Below are 21484 nucleotides of genomic sequence, written 5' to 3'. Positions count from 1 at the left end.
GCATGTATCAGCAGGAAGGATCAGTGAGCTGACGCAGACTGCTCCTGATAGATTTCTGTACACAGTTTGCCGTGTCTTTGTCAAACACTGTGCCAGGTGTGAAGACTCACACACTAAGAACACAGCAGCATGTCAGTATTTTCCTCTAAATCTTCTCTATAATTATGCCAGAAATTACAATTTACATCCAAAAATTGTATGCAGTTCAGTGTAAGATTATTACAGTCAGAGCTAATAGAGATCAACGTTTACCACGGTAGATGCTTGATGATACTGGGGCTTGAACCAGCGTGGCCCCAAAACCCACTGGCTTTCTTTTTTCACTGTCTGCTCCAACATCTGGGCCCTAAATCTAAAAATATTGGATTATTTATTAGGGGAAAGTATAAATACAAAATTTATCAAAAATATGTATTTTCAGTTATCATAATGGACGTGATTATAGTCTGTTAATTATCCTAAGGAGTAATAAAATAAAGCTTAATAGTTTAGGTTGTATGTTGGGATCTCTTTGCTGGACCTTTTTGGGGTTCAAAAATATTGCCTGTTTAGATTTCATTCATGGCTAAGAAGCACCTGTGTATGGGATTGTTTTTCTTCTAATTTTATTTCATTGTGGAATATGTGTTCCTTATTTTCATTTTATTTATTGTATTTTACTGTATCATTTATTCTAAGTTCTACACCTTGTAATGATGTCTACTCCTGTTTTCATGAAATTATGTCAGGTTTTAAGACATGTTTAGACATACAATAATACTTTGCTTTGAAAAATAATTTGTCTGATATAATTTTCCACAAAAACTTCTACCTTCTTTTACTGCAAAAAAACCTCCCACAATCTATTCTTATACAAATATTTATTTAAAAATATTTATTTTACTTGACTGAAAAATTAATTTCCACTTGTGTAAGCTGCATATTGGACCACCACTGTCTTCCATCTGATTATGATGTCACCAAAAATATAATGTCATTTAATTTAATTTAATTAACTGTTATGTTACACATATAAAAATACTTTGCTTTGAAAAATAATTTGTCTGGTTCGATTTTTTCACAAAAAAAAGTTAAAACCTACTCTGCTTTTCATTGCAGAAAAATACACAATCTATGATAGTGGACATATTTATTTCAAAATATGTATCTTGCTTCACTGAAAAGTCAGTACCCACTGGTAAGTAAGCTGCATGTTGAACCACAATTGCTATCACCTGGTTGTGATGTCACACAAAATGTTATACAATAAAATTAAATTAAATAAAATTAAATGTTATTAAATTAAATGTTATTCGATTAAATTAAATGTTATTAAATTAAAATAATAAAAACCTAAATACTAAAAATACAGCCATGTGACAGTCAAACTTCCATAATCCTTTATATTGTGCAGTGGGTGGAGCAGTGAAGGAACAAAGACCCTAACAATGACCTTTCTGTGTGTTTTTCCTATAAACTGCTTTCCAATATATTACTATGTATTGCAGCATCAGCAAATTTGCTCTACATTAAAATAATAAACACTTTTAATTAATTTTGACTCGTGAAATACTTGGATCTCATTGTCTAAGATGTAAAGTCTTAAAAACTACAGTTCCCAGAAGTACCTCGGCAGTGAGGAGCCAACCAATTATTGGCAGCAATCGGCGTGACGGCACTCGCTTTGGTCCATTTATGTGCGCGCTTGATACGCTGGCTCACAGGGCTCTTGTTAAATTCGGAGAGAGGAGCGGAGACAGCAGCATCCACAGCTTGTTGAAGGTGGGTGTGACAGACAGACAGCATCTTTACAACCCAGAGCTTCCACACAGGGATTATTTCTTTCGTCTGTAAGTACGAACACTGCTGAATTAACAACGATGTAAAAATATGCGAGCGAGACAAGTGTAATATTTTAAAGAAGTCGGTGTTTTTTGGGGCAGCTTGTCCCATTTTCTTTGACGGTTTTTTTTTAATGTTCTGTTAGCGTAGCACGTGAGCTGACTAACATAATGACTGATATTGTTGGTTGATTCGAGCTCGTGAGCGTTTTCATTGGTTTGGGGATTATTTGAACGAAAACATGAGATGGAGACGGCGGTTACTGCTGCTCTTTGTGGCGGCGGGTTGGCGGGCTGTGAGCCTATTGTATGGTGGGAGACACTGGCACAGTTGGCACCGACAGACAGACAAGAGAGACAGACGAGGAGTAGACATGGAGGGCTGCTTTCATGTGACCATTAGTCAATACTTCTTCACCCCTCGACGGCTCCAGTGTGCGAGCAAAGCTTAATTATTCGCCTTTTTTTCTGTGGAAAATAACCTGCCGTCTTTGTTTGCAGCTGCCCGTCACGTTGCTGTCAAAAGCGCCTTTGTTTGCTGCTGCTTGTTATGCCTGAGCTAATGACAGCAGAAAGCTGACTGAAAACTGCATTTTAATTAAGGACATATTGTCATTGTCAGTGAGGACATTGTTAAGGCGAAGTCAAGTCAGCAGTTCACTGAATGCCAGCCGTGGGTGTAAAATGTGGCATGGCAAGGTGTGGGCACCCACCAAACCTCATTCAAATTATTGTCAATTTAAGAGGTATCTGTAGTTTGGGTTTTAACTTGCACAAAATCCACATTTAACTGGATTGTAGCCTTGAGGAAATATTAAGGGAGGGGTCTTCACTCAACAACCCATAGCAGACTCAAATGAACCACTTAACCAAATTACATGACAGCTGTTGTCAATGCTTCAACAATTCTTCTCATGTAAGATTTAACATTTTCAAATTGCATTACATTTCTGACATTATATTTGAGCACGAGGATCCAGCCTTTTGAGCCGGCCTTGCATGTTTAGTCGGCTGTTGTTGTACACTTGTGTGTTCCCCCTTCCCTCCCCTGCTTCGGCTCAAACACATGGTGCTGGAAACAGGTGCTCCCTGATGATAATTTTTCCCCGGATATGTGGTCATCACTCACTAATCACATTTCAGATGGTGCATTTTGGCCATTTTAGTTGAGTAGGCCAAGTCCAGGCCCGGCTGTCTGCACCTGGCACTGCCTGCCCGCCCGACTGCATGCCTTGTACCCACCCTGATCATCACAGCCTTTTGTTTCAACAAAATGTGGCTTGTGTCGTTCATTAACAATTAACGCAGCAGTGGGGTAGGCAGGCTTTTTGAAAAACCCTCCCCTCTCATTACTGATGAGGCGGTTGGAGCGCTCACAGATTGAGCTGGGTGTCATTGCTGCCACAAGTTAAAAGAAACAATGGTGTGTGTGTAACATGCAGTGCTGTTTGTGTGGATTGATGGGCGGTGGTTGCTTGCAGTGCTGAAGACTGCCACTGGGTAGTGCCACTGTGCCTTGTTTTTAGCTTGGCTTATTTAGATGGAGGTTGCTTTAGAAATGGGTGTGAAACATCCACTAGAGGTCACTAATTTTAGATCTAGACAAAGTGAATCACAACTATCTGACCTTTTCTTTATTTCTTTTCCCCTTCAGATACACTGACCTGCAGCGCACTCTTAAAAATGGCAGCCTCTGAAGGTGAATTATATCTTAATTTAAGATTCAAACGTATTTTATTTTTGTTTGTTTCATTGTGCCCTAATTAATGCATTTTTACCTTCTCTTTTGTGTGTTCAGATATCCAGGTCAAGGAGCTTGACAAGCGGGCCTCTGGACAGGCCTTCGAGGTCATCCTGGCAGCTCCTGCCCCAGATGCAAAGGGTGACTTCCCCCTGTCTCCTCCCAAGAAGAAGGACGTCTCGCTGGAGGAAATTCAGAGGAAGCTGGACGCTGCAGAGGAGAGACGCAAGGTAAAAATATAGGCAGTGTAATGATTATTTGAGCCCCGAGTGTCCTAGAGACAAACATTTTCGTTTTTTATGAGCTGTCTAAATTAGAACCTGACAGATCCTGGATTTTTGTGGCTGGAAGTGATATTGTGAAGTAAAAAAAATGACATCAGGGCACAGAAACACTATTTTTGAAAAGTGTTAAGTACCTTTTTAAATATAAAAACACAAATCATGAAGAAAAAGTATCAAATATACATACATGCTGCCTGTAAAACACAAAACAATCTGCTTCATCTTCTGCTGTAAAAAAATATTGGACATGTACACTGATAAGTCTCTACTGAGTTCATCAGCATGTAAATGCTTTTGGCGAATGTTTGGTGGCAAAACGACACTAACATTTTAGTTTTTAACCTTCCTTTTTCAGAACCATGAAGCCGAGGTTCTGAAGCACTTAGCTGAGAAGCGTGAGCATGAAAAGGAGGTGCTTCAGAAAGCTATGGAGGAGAACAACAACTTCAGCAAGATGGCAGAGGAGAAGCTCAATCAGAAGATGGAAGCCAATAAAGAAAACCGCACAGCACTAATGGCAGCGATGAATGAGAAGTTCAAGGAGAAGGTCAGTGTTTTAATTCTGAAATGGATCCATGATCTTTCTTTTTTCCACCCAGAAGTGTGAACTTAACCCGTCTTTGTTTCTTGTTCTGTAACAGGACAAGAAGTTGGAAGAGGTCCGAAAGAACAAGGAAACCAAAGAGGGAACTTCGGAAGACTGAAAGTTGCAAACGGGGGATTGTATAGGGTTTTTTACGTATCCAAAGATTGATTTATTTTTTGTTTGGCCAGTATTTTTGTTGTGTTCACGACCCACCTTTTTGAAATAAGAAATACAAGTTCCACTTTGTGAATTTTTCAATTCTCCTGCTATAAGTGTACTTGCGCTGGTTTTACATGTGGATCATTTCCCCCCCTTGTTGAGTCTTAATCCATTTGATATGTAGCTTGTCAGTGCAGCTTCTGCCCTTTTTGAAAATTAGCAGTGTGTACTTATCCTTTTTGAGGACGCATGTTTCTATGCATAGGTCTTTTATCCCTGCCTATTTCATAGTGGGTTTTGAAAATGTTCCTGTGAACCACACCTGTTCTCGGCACTTACTGTACATTTAAGAAAAAAAAAAAAATCAAGGTAGCACAAGGTTTTGATCAAGGCGTCGGCTGTTATACTTGCAGGTATTTAGTGCAGCTTTGCTACCCAGATTGTGCTAGTTTGCTCCTGCAGATCCTGTTTTGTGCCGCTGCTGATTCTTCTGCTTTTGTAAAAATATGGGGTTGTCTTCAAAGCACATGACTTCTTGCTGTATAGCTGTGAATTAACATGCCAGACATGTGAAATGGATTCCATCTTGAAGATCACTGAACAGGGGCCTACACATGGAATGCATATGAGCAATACACTTTGGCATCTCAATAGATACAGTGGCTAGTTGACTTGAACTGTTGTACTAAAACAAATAAAAAAAATGTAAACTCACTGTCTTTCTGGCTGTTCAAACTATTAATGTCTTACAGTCTGATGGTTACTGCAGTTCTCCAACAATCCATCCACTCAAATGACTAAGACAGCTTAAAAGGGAAGTTCAACCTAAAATTAAAACTACATATTTTTTTTCTTACCAGTAGTGTTATTTATCCATCTAGATTGTTTTGGAGTTACTGTCCACAGAGATGTTCACCTTCTCTCCAATATAATGGAATTAAATGGTACTCAGCTTGTGGCACTGACATTTGCAGTAGGATTTACCAGAACTACATTCCAGCTACTAGAAAGAAAGCAGTTCTTACACTTGAGTAACTGGGTCATGATTTCTGGAAAGAGACACTGGTTTTGAATTTTTCAAATGTACTTTTTTGGTGCTTTGAGTACCACAAGCAGATTTCCATTTAGTCCCATTATACTGGAGATAAATCAGGCATCTTTACATTGATCTCCAAAACTCTTTAATTCTTAAAAGGATGCACGATTTTCCCCAGGGGGAAAATATGTATTTTTGATTTTGGGGTGTCCCTATAAATGGTAATAAGTATCTTTAAACCTGGACCTATTTTTCTATATTTTGGGGTCTAAACTATAGACATAGTGTCTAATGTTAATAATGCTGTGACACGTCGGTGTCTGTGCCATATTGGTCTGTTCATTGACCAAACACACAAAAACTGGAGCTGCCATTTTTCTACATGATGTTTATGTATTTCTCAATGGATTTAAATGAGTCATGTTACATTTAAGGGTATATGATCTACATGGGGTAGGACATTCATGAACCCTTGAGCATGGAAAACAAATTCAAAACTGAAAACGAAATGTTTTAGTACTTTTTATCCAGAAAAAACACAGGTTCCCATTGACATGCATGTGCTTATAGCCCAGTTTGACCTGACCAATATGGCAGTATCATTGACGTACAATACAAACGCTAATGTAGCATCTACATAAATGACTAGATGGCTAATGGGTAGAAAAAGTTTTGCAGTTGCCCCACTAGATCACGTCAGCCAAGTGTCCTGACAACATTATAGAAAAGACCTGTACAGGGATGGAGAGACCGTTTTGTTCAAGAGGAAATCAAGGAAGTTCTACATTCTTCAACCACCTTACAAGGACTACAGGTCTGTCCAGTGCTCTCAGGAGCAGGATGCTCTTGTCACAGGAAAAATTTTGGAAGACTGATCCAAAAACATGGAAGCCCATGGACTGAGTTTTATTTTAATGCACACTGCGTCTTCATCAGAGAAAATCATTTTTGTCTAACCAGAAGCAGCCGTATCACTCTCCTCAATGCCACCAGAGTCCATTGACAAAAACGCTAATTTTTCCTCGCTGTGACTATAGTGATTACATGTGTTAATGGAGCTGCAACGATTCATCAGTTATTAAATCGCCAACAATTTTGATAATGAATTCATAGGTTTGAATAATTTTTTAAGAAAAAAGTCAAACTTTTTTTTGTTTTTGTTTCATTTTTGTTTAGTCCTCTAGGACAGTAAATCTTTGGGTTGTGAGTAAAACAGAACATTAGAGGATATCATCTTAGGCTTTGGGAAACACTGACATTTTTCACCATTCTGACATTTTAAACACAAACAACTATAAATTAATCAGGGAAATAAACAAGCAATTATTCAACTATGAAAATGATCATTAGTTGAGGCCCTACATGTTAAAACACCAAAGTCCCAATAAAACACAAACTAACCAATCTAGGCAGTGGCAGATCACCAACTCCTGTGTTCTGTGAGGTAAAATTACTGTTTTTATCAATGGGTCTGGTGGCTTTAAAGAGAGCGATAACAGCTGTTTGTGGTTAAGGAAAATGATCTCTGTAGCAGTCCTTTCCATAATGTTGTACGACACACATCTGAGCCTGTCACTGGTGAAAACAAGCACTTTTGGTGGACGTACTCTGACAGTCACATTTGGCTGCAAGGATTATGTTGCAGCTGCTTTCACAGCTGATGGCTGAGTTGAACAACTGAACCAGTTCCCAAACTTTTTGCACCAACTGGTCATTTAGATCCCCAACCTTTTTTTTTGAACGGGCTCAGGCTTAAAAAATACTGTAATTAATTAAGTTTTGTTCTATCTTTAATGGCTTTCAATAATATAACACATATCCAAAACAATGTCTACCTTTTGGGACGTTTCCATGTAGTAAGTGATCCTATAGTTATTGAAAATAAGTGGACTATTATGTAAGGATGCTCACATGTATGTTGCTCCCTGCTGGAGGAAACGAAGAAAGACTCCCAAGGACTCTCAGTGTCCATTATATGTTCTCTAACTGTACCTCCTGTATTTAAAATAGTGGATCATCATCAGACATACAGTGAATTAATTCTTGTTGATGACACTAAGAACTACAAAACCCACCATCCTGATAGGCATCTCAAATTTATGGAAATTTACTATAGATGTGTATCAGTGACATCACTACACATGATCACAACTGGTCCATTCTGTGGACCTGCGTCCCATAAACTGCAGTCTTTGTCTCCCTCTGCTGGTGGGTTGATTGGATTCCTGGGTATCGAACAGGCATTCTGAAAAGCTGAACTGAATTAAATGAAATGCCATATTTGGAATAGATGTTGGTGTAATGTGATATTTTTATTTGATTATTGCTCAAACAGCTCCCAAAGACAGTGAATACTGCTACAGATAATCAGATTTGAGAACACGAGCAAACCTGAAATTACAGAAACAATAATGATGTTGAGCTACAGTGTTTAGTTGCACTCAGTGTTAGAAGAAGCAATTAAAGGGAAGCTTATTCTGCAGATTTATACACTTACTTGCCAACCTGTCCAGATTTTCCCAGGAGACTCCTGTTTTCAATTTTCCTCTCTGGATCACCTCCAAATTTATGACCAATTCTGGGGGCAAAAATTCAATGAATGAGAGAAAACTGATGAATACTAGTTTATGCCAAAGATTTACACAAATTCACAGGAGCGAATTATTCTGTATTTTTTTCCTTAGAATTAAAAGTAGAATTCAGAGTATTTAACATAAAAGTCACCAGAATGCTCTGAAAATTATTTTCTTTGGTTTTGAAAACCTCTCTAGTGTCAAGGGTGGGAAGCATTAAGCTGGCATCCATGATATACCTACTGTATTTAAGATGTATTTTAGTAAAAGAAGCTGAAAAGTCATTATAAACAGTGGATTTTAATAATTCAGCATTGTATATGCCCGTCAAAAAAATTTAATAGTCATTAGTTAACATTGTACAATCTGTAGACCATATGGTTCCCTCTATCATTGAATCCTTAATCAAGATGAAGAAAAAAACTCCAAAACTTATTGTTACAGAATAAATCTGACTAATAAGAGCTGCTGCACTGATGTGCAGTCATACTGAAGGAGAGGAGATGTATTCAGGTCATTTAATCTTTAAGTAAGTAGCAATGCTGCACTAAAAGCTCCTTAAAATATTTTGCTATTCTTCTCCTTTAGGCTTTCATTTTTGTGTTGCATCATCTACGACAGACATACACATGTAAGCTCTGAAAAAAAGAAGATGTAGGGTTCGGACTAAAGCGCAGCAGACTGTGCGACAAACAGCAAAAGCAGTCGCCATTTTTTTTAACATCAGCTGGGACTTAAGGCTGCTCCTGGAAAATCAAACAGAAGAAATGGGACTCAAGCTGGCCAAACAACGGGAAACCAGAAACTCCTGTGAGAGATCTCACAGAGAGATCTGCTCCCCAGCATCCTGGAGCTCTGAGATGCTGGCAGGTTGAGGGGAGGAGGACTCTGTGTTTTAACATCGATGATGCTTTGTGTTCAAACCCACTCACAGTTGATGGACAATGTTTCCCAGATACTGAACTTTTAACGTGAAGATGTCGACCATATTATCATCACAAATCTTTTGCTGCTGTTTACATTCAACCAAATGCAAATGCACTACAGAATTATTTCCTGTACATGCATGTATTTATTTTGTTTTATATTTTTACCCTCTTTAATTCTTGTTTTTTGTGTGCATTACAAAGAAACTACATCTCTTACTTTCTTGTACAACCCCATGTTGTATAATGATGATGTGCTTGAATCCTAAAAATACTCTTTTATAAGTACAGAATAATTAGCAATAAAATCTACTCAAAGTTTTAAATGTGAAAGTACTCATGAAGCAGAATGGATCGTGTGTGAATGTTAGATCAATATTACTGATTAATATTTAAGCAGTGGGTGAGTTAACATCTTTATACTGTGTACTGCTTTCCTGCTGGATAGTTCAGTCTATAGCACTGCAGCAGAGTGCAGGTGATGGTGAAGCACCGACTGCAATGCCACCACAACTGCCAGATGCAGAGATCTGCAGTTATGAAAAGTTTTTTGAATGTTGCAGTATAGTATAGCTGGCAGTGTAGGTTTTCTTATCTAGGTGTAAGCTAAGCTTTGAAAAAAGTGGTTTTGTATAGTATAGACTCAGTTTTCTTTAGAAGGCAAAGAACAATGAACTGGTGGTGTAACGACATGTTCTGTTCTCACCAAACTGTCTAAACATATTAAGGAAACAAATGGAACAGTAATTAAAAACTTCCCAATTTAAACAACATTATTTATTTAGAACATTTTATTTATTTTAAACATTACAAGCAACCAGACAGCTTTACATCTACACTGTCTGACCAAAAAAATATCACAGCTTGGATTTAACTAAGCAAATAGTTCAGATCCTTCCATTGGATAATTACTGCGGTGATTAATGTTTCAGCTGACAACAAGTTATTTAACCCTAACTGATGTAGTGAGGAGCTTCTCATTTCTTAAAAAAACATGTCAGAAGACATGTGGAAAAGATGTTACTCTGTTTCAGAAGGGTCAAATTATTGGCCTGCATCAAAGAAAACAACTAAGGAGATTGATGAAACTACTAAAACTGGGTTAAGAACTGTCCAACACTTTATTAAAACCTGGAAGAATAGTGGTGAAACATCACCTTCCAGGAAAAAATGGCTGGAAAAAAAATCTTGAATGATTGTGATCAGAGATCACTTAAACATTTGGTGAAATCAAATCATAAAAAAATCAACAGTAGAACTCACAGCTGTGTTTAATAGTGAAAGTAAGAGCATTTCCACACACATAAGGTGAACAGAAGTCAAGAGATTAGGTTTGAACAGCTGTGTAGCCTTAAGAAAACCACTTATCAGTGAGACTGATTGAAAAAAAAAGGCTTCAGTTTGTCAAGGAGCATAAAGATTGGACTGTGGATCAATGGAAAAAGGTCAAGTGGTCTGATGAGTCCAGATTTACCCTGTTCCAGAGTGATGGGAGCATCAGGGTAAGAAGAGAGGTGGATGAAGTGAAGCTCCCATCATGCCTAGTGCCTACAGTACAAGCCTGTGGGGGCAGTGTTGTGATCTGGAGTTGCTTCAGTCGCTCAGGTCAAGTTTCAGCAACGTTATGAGCCCAAAAATGAGGTCAGCTCACTACCTGAATACACTGAATGAGCAGGTTTTTACATCAATGTTTTTTTCTTCCCTGATGACACGGACATATTCCAAGATGACACTGCCAGAATTCATCGGGCTCAAACAATGAAAGAGAGGTTCAGGGTCAGGTTCATCATTTTCACACATGGATTGTCCACCACAGAGTCCAGACCTGAACCCCACTGAGAATCTTTGGGACGTGCTGGAGAAGACTTTACACAGTGGTCCAACTCTACCATCATCAATAGGAAATCTTGGCCAAACATTAATGCAACTCTGGACAGAAATTAATGTTGTGACATTGCATAAACTTACTGAAACGCTGCCATGGCAAATGCGTGCCGTAATCAAAGCTAAAGGCAGTCCAATTAAGTGTTAGAGTGTGTGACTTTTTTTTTTGGCCAGTCAGCATATATTGTAGACATATAAATCTACAATTTTGGTGAAATTTGTTCACAAATGAAGAAAAATTAATAATTTACTCTACACTTGATGTTGCCTATTCAAAGGTTGCAATTTCAAATTCAAGGTGTCAGGTTGTGGCTACTCAGAGGGTCTTACCTCATCACACATGAATACAATAGGTATCATTGAATCTACAAGAGTCTTCAGAAACAACACACACCCCTCCCTGTTCTAACCACTGCCCTACAGGAAACAGTTCAGGACAATAAAATCTCACGCCAACAGACTGAGGAACAGCTTCTTTCCCAGAGCTGTGGACTACATTACACCCCTCCCTGCACCAACACACAACTGACCCCAAGAACTGTGAGCACGCCCACACACACGCTGTCACACATCAAGGACCTCGTAGCGCGCGCACACACACACACACACACACACACACACACACACACACACACACACACACACACACACACACACACCTTCAGAAAGTGAACACAATTTGCACAAATTGTAAATAGTAGTCCGAGCATCTCTTTATTCAATTTCACTGCCTCTAAATAACCTGCAAAATGCGAACGTTTGTCCGTTTCTGCTTCTATTTCTATATTTTTTATGTCTATATTTTTCTGATGCATAGAGAGAAGCCATTCATAATTTTATTGTATCTGAGTACAATAACAATAAATCTTTGACATACTGTTTAGAGACTCCAGTATGCAGAAAAAAACATATTTATACTGCATGCAAAAAACGGCACGGTTTTTGCCCCCAAACTGCATTGGTTTAGCAAGTTGTCAGGTCTGTAAAGTGGAGACTCTTGGGTATTCATCGAACCGATTTTAATTCTGGAGGTGAGACGTCAATGGACCACTTTCTCCCTTGCCAAAATTTAACCTAACTTTGGAGCATTATTTAGCCAACAAGCTGGCACGACATGGTTAGTAGAGTATTTGCTTTTAAAAATACTTAAGTATTCAAAAGTACAAATTACAAAGTACATTTTCTAATATCAGTACATTGCTGTATTGTTTTCACGATGCATTTACAGAAGCTTGTAACTCTCTGAAACCATCTAATGAAGCACTGATGCTTGTAGAACCACTCTGCTACACAAAGTCTATAGAAACACCTATAAAAACTTCAGCATAAAAATACAATCAAAACCAAAAGGGACAGTTATTGTCATTTTCTGATGTAACTGTATTAAAATCACATCATAACATTAGATTGAAGATAACTGTAAGGAGTTCTCCAAGTCTGTTAAATAACTGAGATTTCTTTCTGTCTTCAGGAGCAGTACATACATGAATTATGTGGTATTTTTCACCCTGATAAAACAATTCAACATTAAATGCTACCTGGAGTTATTTCTCTTTTTCTAATTATAATAACATCTTGAGATTTAATTTTGTCTTTCTCCTGCCGTCACCATTACCAAGTGAAGTCCTTCAAATGTAGTGGAGTGAAAGTCAGAAGTTTCCAAAAAACAAATACTCAAGTAAGGTACAGTTACTCAAAAAATATACTTAAGTACAGTACTCAAGTAAATGGACTTCGTTACTGTCCACCACTGGATTCCAGTGTCTTCACTCTAGCCTTAAAACTGAACCCTCTACAGCCGCTAAAAGACAAAGAGATGTGCTTCTCTCACACACAGATAATGACTATACTGACTGAAGATGTAAAATCTTAATCTGAAAGTTAGCTAGTGGCTAGAGTTGCTGAATGGCTGTGAAGGAATAAAAACAATACTTTATTATTAAGTATAAAGTAGCAAAAATAGAAATATTCAAGTAAAGTTTATTCCAAGTTCCACCACTTGGGAGCTGTCTTTAGTAATGACTACAACAGACCAGCAGAGGGCAGTGTTGCTCTTTCCTTCTTTTTCTCTGTGGCTCACTCAGACCATCCATCAATTCAAATTATGGCTATCTTTAAAATCTTGGATTGAATCCATCTCTTTCTTGTCCCACTAAAAGTAGGAACATTTGCGAATGGCAGCAGGATAAATTTTCAAGTACCTCACTAAACTGTAATCAGTACTATATGTTGCATCACTTAGTGATTTTCTATGAGTGACTGACTCACAGAAAGGTGCTTACCCTCATTGCATATGGATTGCTTCGAAACCTATATGGAAAACTGAAGTTGTTGATTTAGTGTTGAAGTGAAGACTGAACAACATGCTGAATGTGAAGAAAGAGGACATTTAATTAAAAAAAATAATCAGTTAAAAACAATATTTTCTTTTCATTTCGTTGTGCAATGTTGTATAATGATAAGAAATTATCCTGACATTTTGAAATGCGCTAATGGAAAGAACTCAATAACACACAATTAAGTATCAAGTATCATCAGTACTTTTAACTCAGAAGTCCAAAACTATTTTTCTTTTACATATTTAATATATTGGGGGTTCTCTTCCAGACCCAACCAGCAGACACCGAGACTGACGGACACGATGTGCCACCGCAAAAATGGCGGCACCATAAGATGTCAGAATGCACAAAGTGGTCGCCAAATTCATCTATTGCTGGCCATTTTCTGCCCCACTCTCTAAATATTGACATCGACATGTGCGATTGAAAAACTGATATTGTCCAATCACTGTTACACATTGCTCTGGTTGGGTGGTTATATTCCAGTTTGTTCTGACATACAACCTTATTTTCAGCCCCAGGTAGTGCTGGGTGGCTGCACAACACCTTTGATGCAACACTTAACTGGCACTGTACATTAATAAAAACACAATTCCAAAAAAAAGCTACAACATTGTGTAAAATGTAAATAAAAACAGAATGCAATCAACTGCAAAAGCTTTTAGATATGTATTCACTTGAATATAGTACAAAGACAATATGTTCAACATGTAACATGTTACCAGCTGGACTGAACTCACACGAATAACCAACACTGCTGCCAGAATAATAGGTCTCCCCACACCCAGCCTCACAGAACTAAACAATAAGGCCATAGCTCGCATTGCAACCACAAAAGCACAGGACATCACACACCCACTCAACCACCATCTGACCCTCATACCCTCTGGGTGCAGGTACAGAGCTCTCAGGTGCAGAGGGTCTCGCTTTGAGAAAAGCCTGATCCCAGCTGCCATTACTGCCTTCAGTAAGAAGGAATACATTGTGGAATGTATTCTGTTGTTATTATGTGCTGTGTTTGTCAGTCTGTCACACAATGTTGTTTGTTTGTTGAGCAATGTGTACAGTGCTGTAGAAATGAATTTCCCCTTGGGGGACAATTAAATCTAAGTCTAACTGATAAACTTTTTTTTGTAAATATACACTCATTCTGAATTTGCTGCCTGCAACATGTTCCACAAAAGGCAACAAAAGACAGGGAAAGTTGTGAAACGCTCATCTGTTTGGAACATTTAGCACTTTGTGAAAAACTGTGTAAGTATATAGTCCAATTCTCAAAAGAAAACTGCAGGAATTTGAGATTTCACCATCTACAATTCATAATATCATTAAAAGATTGAGAGAATCCAGAGAAATCTCTGTGTGTAAGGGGCTAGGCTGAAAACCAGCATTGAATGTCTGTGACCTTTGACCCCTCAGGCAGCACTGCATTAAAAACTGCATTAAAAAAAACACATCATTGTAGGGAGGACACTACATGGGCTTATGAACACTTTGGAAAACTGCTGTCAGTGTGTTGCTGCATCTACAAATGCATGTTAAGCCTCCATGCAAAGCAAAAGCCGTCTATCAACAACATCCAGAAACACTGCAGACTTCTCTGAGCACCGAGCTCATCTGACATGGACTGACGCAAAGTGGAAAAGTGTGAAATATTTCCAGGCTAAAGAGGAAAAAGACCATCTAGATTGTTACCAGTGCTAATTTCAAAAGCCAGCATCTGTGATGGTATGGGGGTGTGTTAGTGATGGCATCATGGGTAACTGTTGAGCACACCATTGATGCTGAAAGGTGCATACAGGTTTTGGAGCGACATACACTGCCATCCAGACGATGTCTTTTTCAGAGACGTCCCTGCTTATTTCAGTGAGATGATGCCAGGACACATTGTGCAGGTGTTAGTTCAGGGTACTGGACTGACACACCTGCACTGTCCCCCATTGAAACTGTGTGGTTCATTATGAAGCACAAAATACAACAAGAGACCCAGAACTGTTGAACACCTGAAGCCGAATATCCAGCATTTCACTTTCAAAACTTCAACAATCAGTGTTCTCAGTTTTCAAATGCATTGTGAATGAGTGTTAGAGAAAAAGGTGATGTAATGCAATGTAAAAATAAATATTAAAATTACTGCAATTAAGTAATATTTCTGGGGCACTTGTACTTTTATGAGTAGATTTCCAAGTCTGTACTTCTACTCGTTACGTTACAAGATATAATCTACTTTAAAACCATACTTGAGTACTGAGTACAATTTGAATTAATGTCCAAACCTTTCATCTGCATTTTAGTAGCCAATCAGGTGATCTGATCACAAACAGGCCAATGAAAACCAGGAAATACAAATGAAAAACAAAGCAAAACCCAGCAGCAGCACAGGTTTGGAGTAGGGATGCTAATGACAACTAACTGATTAATTGCCATTAAGAATTTAGTCAATTAAAAATGTATTCATGTATATTTAATCAATAGAAATGGCAGTAATTGCACCTCATCTGATATTGTTTTGTCTGGTGGAGTCATTCTTAGACTTAAAATTAGAAAAAAATGAGGGGGAAAAAATGAAAAAAAACAACAACTGTATCTTATAAATAATTAATGATTAATTGAAAATTAGTGTGTTCATCAAATGGTTTAGGAAAACGCACAAAATTTGCAACCCTAGTAACTAATACTCTGAGTAGTTTTCGTGGCTAATACTTTGTACTTTCACTTAGGTATTTTTCTAGCAGCAGCACTTTTATTTGTAATGGGGTAATACTGAGTACAGATTTTCAGTACCTTTTCCACCACTGCTGTCATGTGGGTGACTAATTGTGAACATCCCTAGCTCGAGAAGAACTTGAGATGTGGTTGAAATCTAAGAAAAAAACAAGTAAGGTGATTATAACACAAGAATGAATGTAGTGGAGCAAAAAAAGGGGAAAAGTAAAAGTAAAATTATTAAAAAGAAATAACTCAAGTTCAAGTACTTGGAAATGTAGTGAACTTGACTAAATGAGTTCATTTCCACCAGTGTGGGGGAGATAATTACAGAAGAGTGGAAACTAGACATGAAGTATTCCTACTGTGTCCATGAACCCCTGAAAGACCATCAAGAACCCCTGGGAGTCCAGGTTTGGGAGCTGCTGTCTCAGCTTACATATTAACTGTAAAGTACCATTTAAATCCTGTAGAATTCCTGTCAAACGTTAGAAGCTCATATAAGAGCCCCGCTCTTAGCTCCTCACAGAAAAGTACCTGGCTGAACACACGCTGCGTGTAACGCAGGCGGCAATCAGGGTGTCACCGCAAAGCCTGGCAGTTGTCTGAAATTTGCGACACACACACACACAAAAAAAAAAAACAGGAGTGACAAAAGAAATCTCACGGCTGTTAAAGTCCTTGTCGGAGAACTCATTCTCCATGCCTGATTTGCTCGGCTGTTCTTGCACAGAGGAGAGTAATTAAGAAAAAAATCTATTGAGACTCGACAGTGTTGAGAAGAAAGGAGGAATGCGTGGGTTAAGAAGTGAAAACGCACCGTTAACATCTCCAGCTGTGGGGTTTTAACATGACTAGAAGCAGAGCATGCTTTATAGACAAATGACCTGTAATAACCTTGTGTGATTCAGCTTTGTTACCACAGTAGGAGTGACCCAAGACAGCCTCGTGTGTGACAGCTCAATACTGCTCTGTTTACCCAAGAGCCCTGATAATTACCGATACACACAGCATGGAAGGACTGTTCTTAACGTTAAATACACACATTGTTAGCTCCACAAAGTTGAATGTAAAACTAGCTTTAATTGGCACAACACTGCAGGCCTACACTTTGAATGATTTTACTGAGCTCAACAGTGTTGACAGTTTAGACTGGGCGCTCATTATGACTTATTGCTTGCTATTGTACAGCCTGCCGAGTGCTAATCACATGTATTTACTGCAGTCAATCCTTGTTTTGCTTTGCTATGGTTATCTGAAAAGAAAATGCATAGCAATTCACTCTGAAGTGGAGCATCCCCATTGTTTTTAGCTTATGAATCCTCTTACTCCAATTATTTTAAAGCTCCACTGTGTAAGTTTTAGGGGAATCTATAGGCAGAATAGGGCAGAAATTGTACATAATATTCATAAGAACAATGTAATAAATAATAGCTGTTTTTGTTACCTTGTTACCTCGAGAGTGCAGGTTTTTTGAAGACTGTTCCACCGCTGTCTGCTCTACTGTGCCGGGACTGGCTACTACTCCTGTGCTCTGATTGGCACCACAAGATGAGCGCCATTTAGTCCCATTATATCAGAGAGAGGGCAGACATCTCTACAGCTGATATCTCCAAAACTCTGCAACTCACGCCAAGACAATCCAGATGGATAAATAGCACTACAGGCAAGGGGAAAAATATGTATTTTTGATTTGGGGTGAACTGTCCCTTTAAGCAGGTATGTTCATACAATGTTTAGTCACCATCTTTTGCATGCTAGTGGCTAATTAGCAAGAAACAAACAAAAACAAAAAATAACAGCTGCAGCTGCTGGGATTGCCATTAGTTTTGCTAGTGTTAGGTTAGAAACCAAAGTATTGGATTAACTGTGGATTGGACTGATTGGAATTCTGACTTGGATAAAAACCAAGGGGATTGCTTGTTTTTTGCCAACTGACATCTACACTCTACACTCTATTATGATACTGCTCGCTATCTTTACTTGCTTACAGTAAAGTGCATCTTTATATAATGGGCGGAGTTAAATAGTCAACCCAATCACATTTGATTCTTTGAATCTGTAAAACTGTCCACAAGTTCAAAGTGAGTCATTGAAATTCTTCAACATGGCAGGAAGTAAAAAGAGAGGATTTTTTTTTTAACATAAATAAGAAGTGATCTTTAAATTACTTATACGTCTATATAACATTTATCTCTCCACTGTCTACTCTATTCTGCTGTTGACTGTGTAAGAAGTCATTTGATTTATGTATTTATGGTGCCATGCCTTTGTTCTGATGGTCCACTATTTCATAACCCCACTAGTCGACAAAATGCCCATTGGCCAACAGCCCGTTATCCTGAAAACAATCATGCATCGCTCTGAAGGCCCATGACTCTGAAAATACACATTCTCAGTGCATTAGCACACTGAACCTCACCCCTAACCCTAACAAGTGTAGAGAGTGATGGGTCATTTTTCAGATTATTGGGCTTTGGGAATAATGGGCTGTTTGAACAATTAGAAATCCCCGGATTTATACGTGTTGCACCTGCCATGCTTTTTAGCAGTTTGTCTAAAAACTTGAATTTTGTCCTCTTTTCAGATGGTGGTAGAATTTTGGTATGCTTAGACCGCAAAATGCTTGTCTATGTTCACACCTTATCCTGACATGATGTTATTCTGCTAGTGGTTTAGAAACTACAACTTTTTAACATGAAGACTGGGAGCATGGAGTTGAAAGACATGGATTGTGACAAGGCCAAGAGAGGCAAATTCAAAGATGCAACGAGGAATGCAGGGTTTTTGGAGATTGACACATGCCAGGGACTAGAGGCCTGTTGTTGCTTCAGTGCCTCCATTCTTTTTTAAAATACATCTCTTGGAAGTCCTTAGACTGGTTATGAGTTGTGGGGCAGTTAAACTAAAGAGTGAGTTTTATTTCCCAGATTTTTAGAGGCCTGAAGCAGTAACAGTCTACAATATTTCACAAGAAAAGCAAAAAATGGAGACATAAAAAAATACACCTAATTTTGTGAAGATTTATTTCTATAACCATCACTTCAATCATCTTGTGATCCCTCACATCTATATTAGGACCACTGGTGGATTTGACAAAGTTCAGGGTGGGGGGGTTAAAAAACAACAATGCAAAAGTGCCTTCTTCGACGCCGCTATGATAGATAAAATGTGATGTAGTGCCCTCTACAGGCCCTTCTAGTGGCCAAAAGGGGTTTAGTGCCCTCTACAGTGCCCTTCTGATGGACAAAACATGATAAAAATGCTAAAAATGTCCTCTGGGATGCCCTTGTAATACACACTATCCCTGTGGTAACACACTAACCTTAATCCCTAACCCTAACAAGTTCAGTATGTGTACTTTTGGTGCAATGAGACTTTTCAGACTATTGGGGTTTGGGCCAGTTGGCAATTTCAGATTTATTCCATGTTTTTAGCAACTGTAGCTTATTTCTGTCTATTTACCGAAGTTTTGTCCTCTTTTCTGGTTAATTCTAATAACACTATATTTTGGACAGTGCTAGAATTTCTATGTCTATGTATTTTAGTACCTGGACCTGACCATGATGTTCTTCTGCTAGTGGTTTAGACACTACAAATTTTTTAACAAAAACACTGGGAGCATGAAGTTTGAAAGACATGGATTTTGACAAGGCCAAGAGGGTCAAATTCAAAGACGCAACTGGGAATGCAGGATCCAGTGTTTTTGGAGACTGACACATGCGAGGGACTGAAAGTTTGTTGCTTCAGTGCTTCCATTCATTTTTAAAACTGTTGGAAGTCCGTAGGGTGGACATGAGGTGTGGGGCTCCTCAGACTTGCTCAGACTTTTAAAGGCCTGAATTTGTAAAAGTCCACAATATTTCACAAGAAAAGCAAAACATGGAGACAGACTACATATAGTTTTGGTGAATATTTGTGTGAATTCATCTTGTGATCCCTCAGATTTATGTAAGGACCACTGATGGGGGCAGGGGGGGCAGGGGTGCTATCGCCTCCTCTGGTACCCACATGTTAAAAAAAAAAATGGCGTGGGGCGCCCCATGTAGCTCTGTTGAGACTATCAACCCTCAGCAACAACGAGTTAAGACTCCAACCTGTGGCCCTGTCTGTTTCCTGTCTATCTAAGGCTGCCATGTCGATTAAGACTGAAAAAAAAGAAGCAAATAAAATGGGAGATGTACCCTCTAGGGGGTGCCCTCTAATACAAAAATTAATTGTATAAATACACAAATGCAAATTTTCGGCTTAATTGCAAGTGTATCTCTGCCCTAAGATGCACTTCCAGTGAGTGATAAAATGCCCTCTGGGCTGCCCTTCTAGTGGGCAAAACAAGATAAAATGCCCTCTGGGATGACCCTCTAGTGGACAAAATGTGATAAAATGCCCACTGGGATGCCATTCTAGTGGACAGAGCATGACAAAATGCCCTCTAATGTGCCCTTGTGGTGAAGAAAATGTGATAAAGTGCTCTCTAGGCTGCCCTTCCAGTGGACAAAACAAGATAAAATGCCCTCTGGGATGTCGTTCTATTGGACAAAATGTGATAAAATGCCCTCTGGGATGTCGTTCTATTGGACAAAATGTGATAAAATGCCCTCTAATGTGCCCTTGTAGTGGACAAAACATGATAAAGTGCTTTCTGGGCTGCCCTTCCAGTGGAAAAAACACAACACAGTGCCATACAGGCTGCTCTACAGACTATAGAAAATTATTTGGCTTCTACGTGTCTTTAAATGCTTAAATAGTTTGCAGTCTGTTTTTATTACACAGTTGTCGATTTTCGCTGCAATGGTGTCCCGCCACGTACATGTGGTGTCCCTTTCATTTTTTTGTGCCTATCCTGACCCTCATGTTGTGAAGCACTGCTTTAAAGTTTTACTCTGTTACTCAATAGCAATTTCTTTATTCCTCTGTACTATTCTAATATATACATTTAGCATCTTAAACACAATATCTGAGTAAACCCTAGAGAACTTAATCATTTCTCTTCCTCATGCTCATCTTATCTTCTTCCATTTTATGTTTTTTTTCAGTTAGTTCTATTTATTCAAAGAGAGCCACATTGAGCCTGGTAAGATCACAACAAAGAAAGAAGAAAGACGTTCGGTCCTGTATCTCCTTGAGTAAACATAATGCAGAATGAGTTGAGTCTATCCTGACATCATCTTAATGAAAATGTCTGTGGGGAAACAACAAATGGAGCCAGGCTAAGGCTAGGACTACAGGGAGTGTAGACGGTGTGTAGATAGGCTGAGGTGGGGAGGATAAGGCAGGCGGAGCCGCGCGGGGTCAGCAGAGGCGGCGCAGAAGGCACATTAAGGCAGAGAAACACAGATCAGCGGAGACGATGAGTAAGAATGAGATAAAGCTGGCACTGGGAGGGATGGGAGGCAGAATGATGATCTTGGATGTGAAAATACTATTACA

At 38.7% G+C, this 21484-nt stretch overlaps 1 protein-coding gene across 2 annotated transcripts; it reads left to right on the top strand.

Annotated features, from left to right (window-relative positions):
- The first annotated feature begins 1652 nt into the window (after nucleotides 1-1652).
- On the top strand, nucleotides 1653-5304 carry LOC146312683 (stathmin-like). 2 transcript variants are annotated; one of them, XM_084738843.1, is made up of 5 exons: nucleotides 1653-1761; nucleotides 3475-3519; nucleotides 3619-3791; nucleotides 4201-4392; nucleotides 4487-5304. In XM_084738843.1, exons 2-5 carry the CDS (start codon nucleotides 3504-3506, stop codon nucleotides 4547-4549), a joined length of 444 nt encoding a protein of 147 aa, XP_084594969.1. In that variant the 5' UTR covers nucleotides 1653-1761; nucleotides 3475-3503; the 3' UTR covers nucleotides 4550-5304. The 2 variants fall into 2 exon arrangements, with proteins under 2 accessions (XP_084594969.1, XP_084594970.1); XM_084738844.1 differs by having other exon boundaries at nucleotides 1685-1829.
- The last annotated feature ends 16180 nt before the right edge of the window (nucleotides 5305-21484 follow it).

This window comes from Lutjanus erythropterus, chromosome 16 (assembly GCF_056507025.1).
Source record: "Lutjanus erythropterus isolate fLutEry1 chromosome 16, fLutEry1.hap2, whole genome shotgun sequence".
NCBI classification, from domain to species: domain Eukaryota; kingdom Metazoa; phylum Chordata; class Actinopteri; order Lutjaniformes; family Lutjanidae; genus Lutjanus; species Lutjanus erythropterus.
Note: the sequence above shows the minus strand (reverse complement) of the source record. Positions and strands in the feature narration are given on the sequence as shown.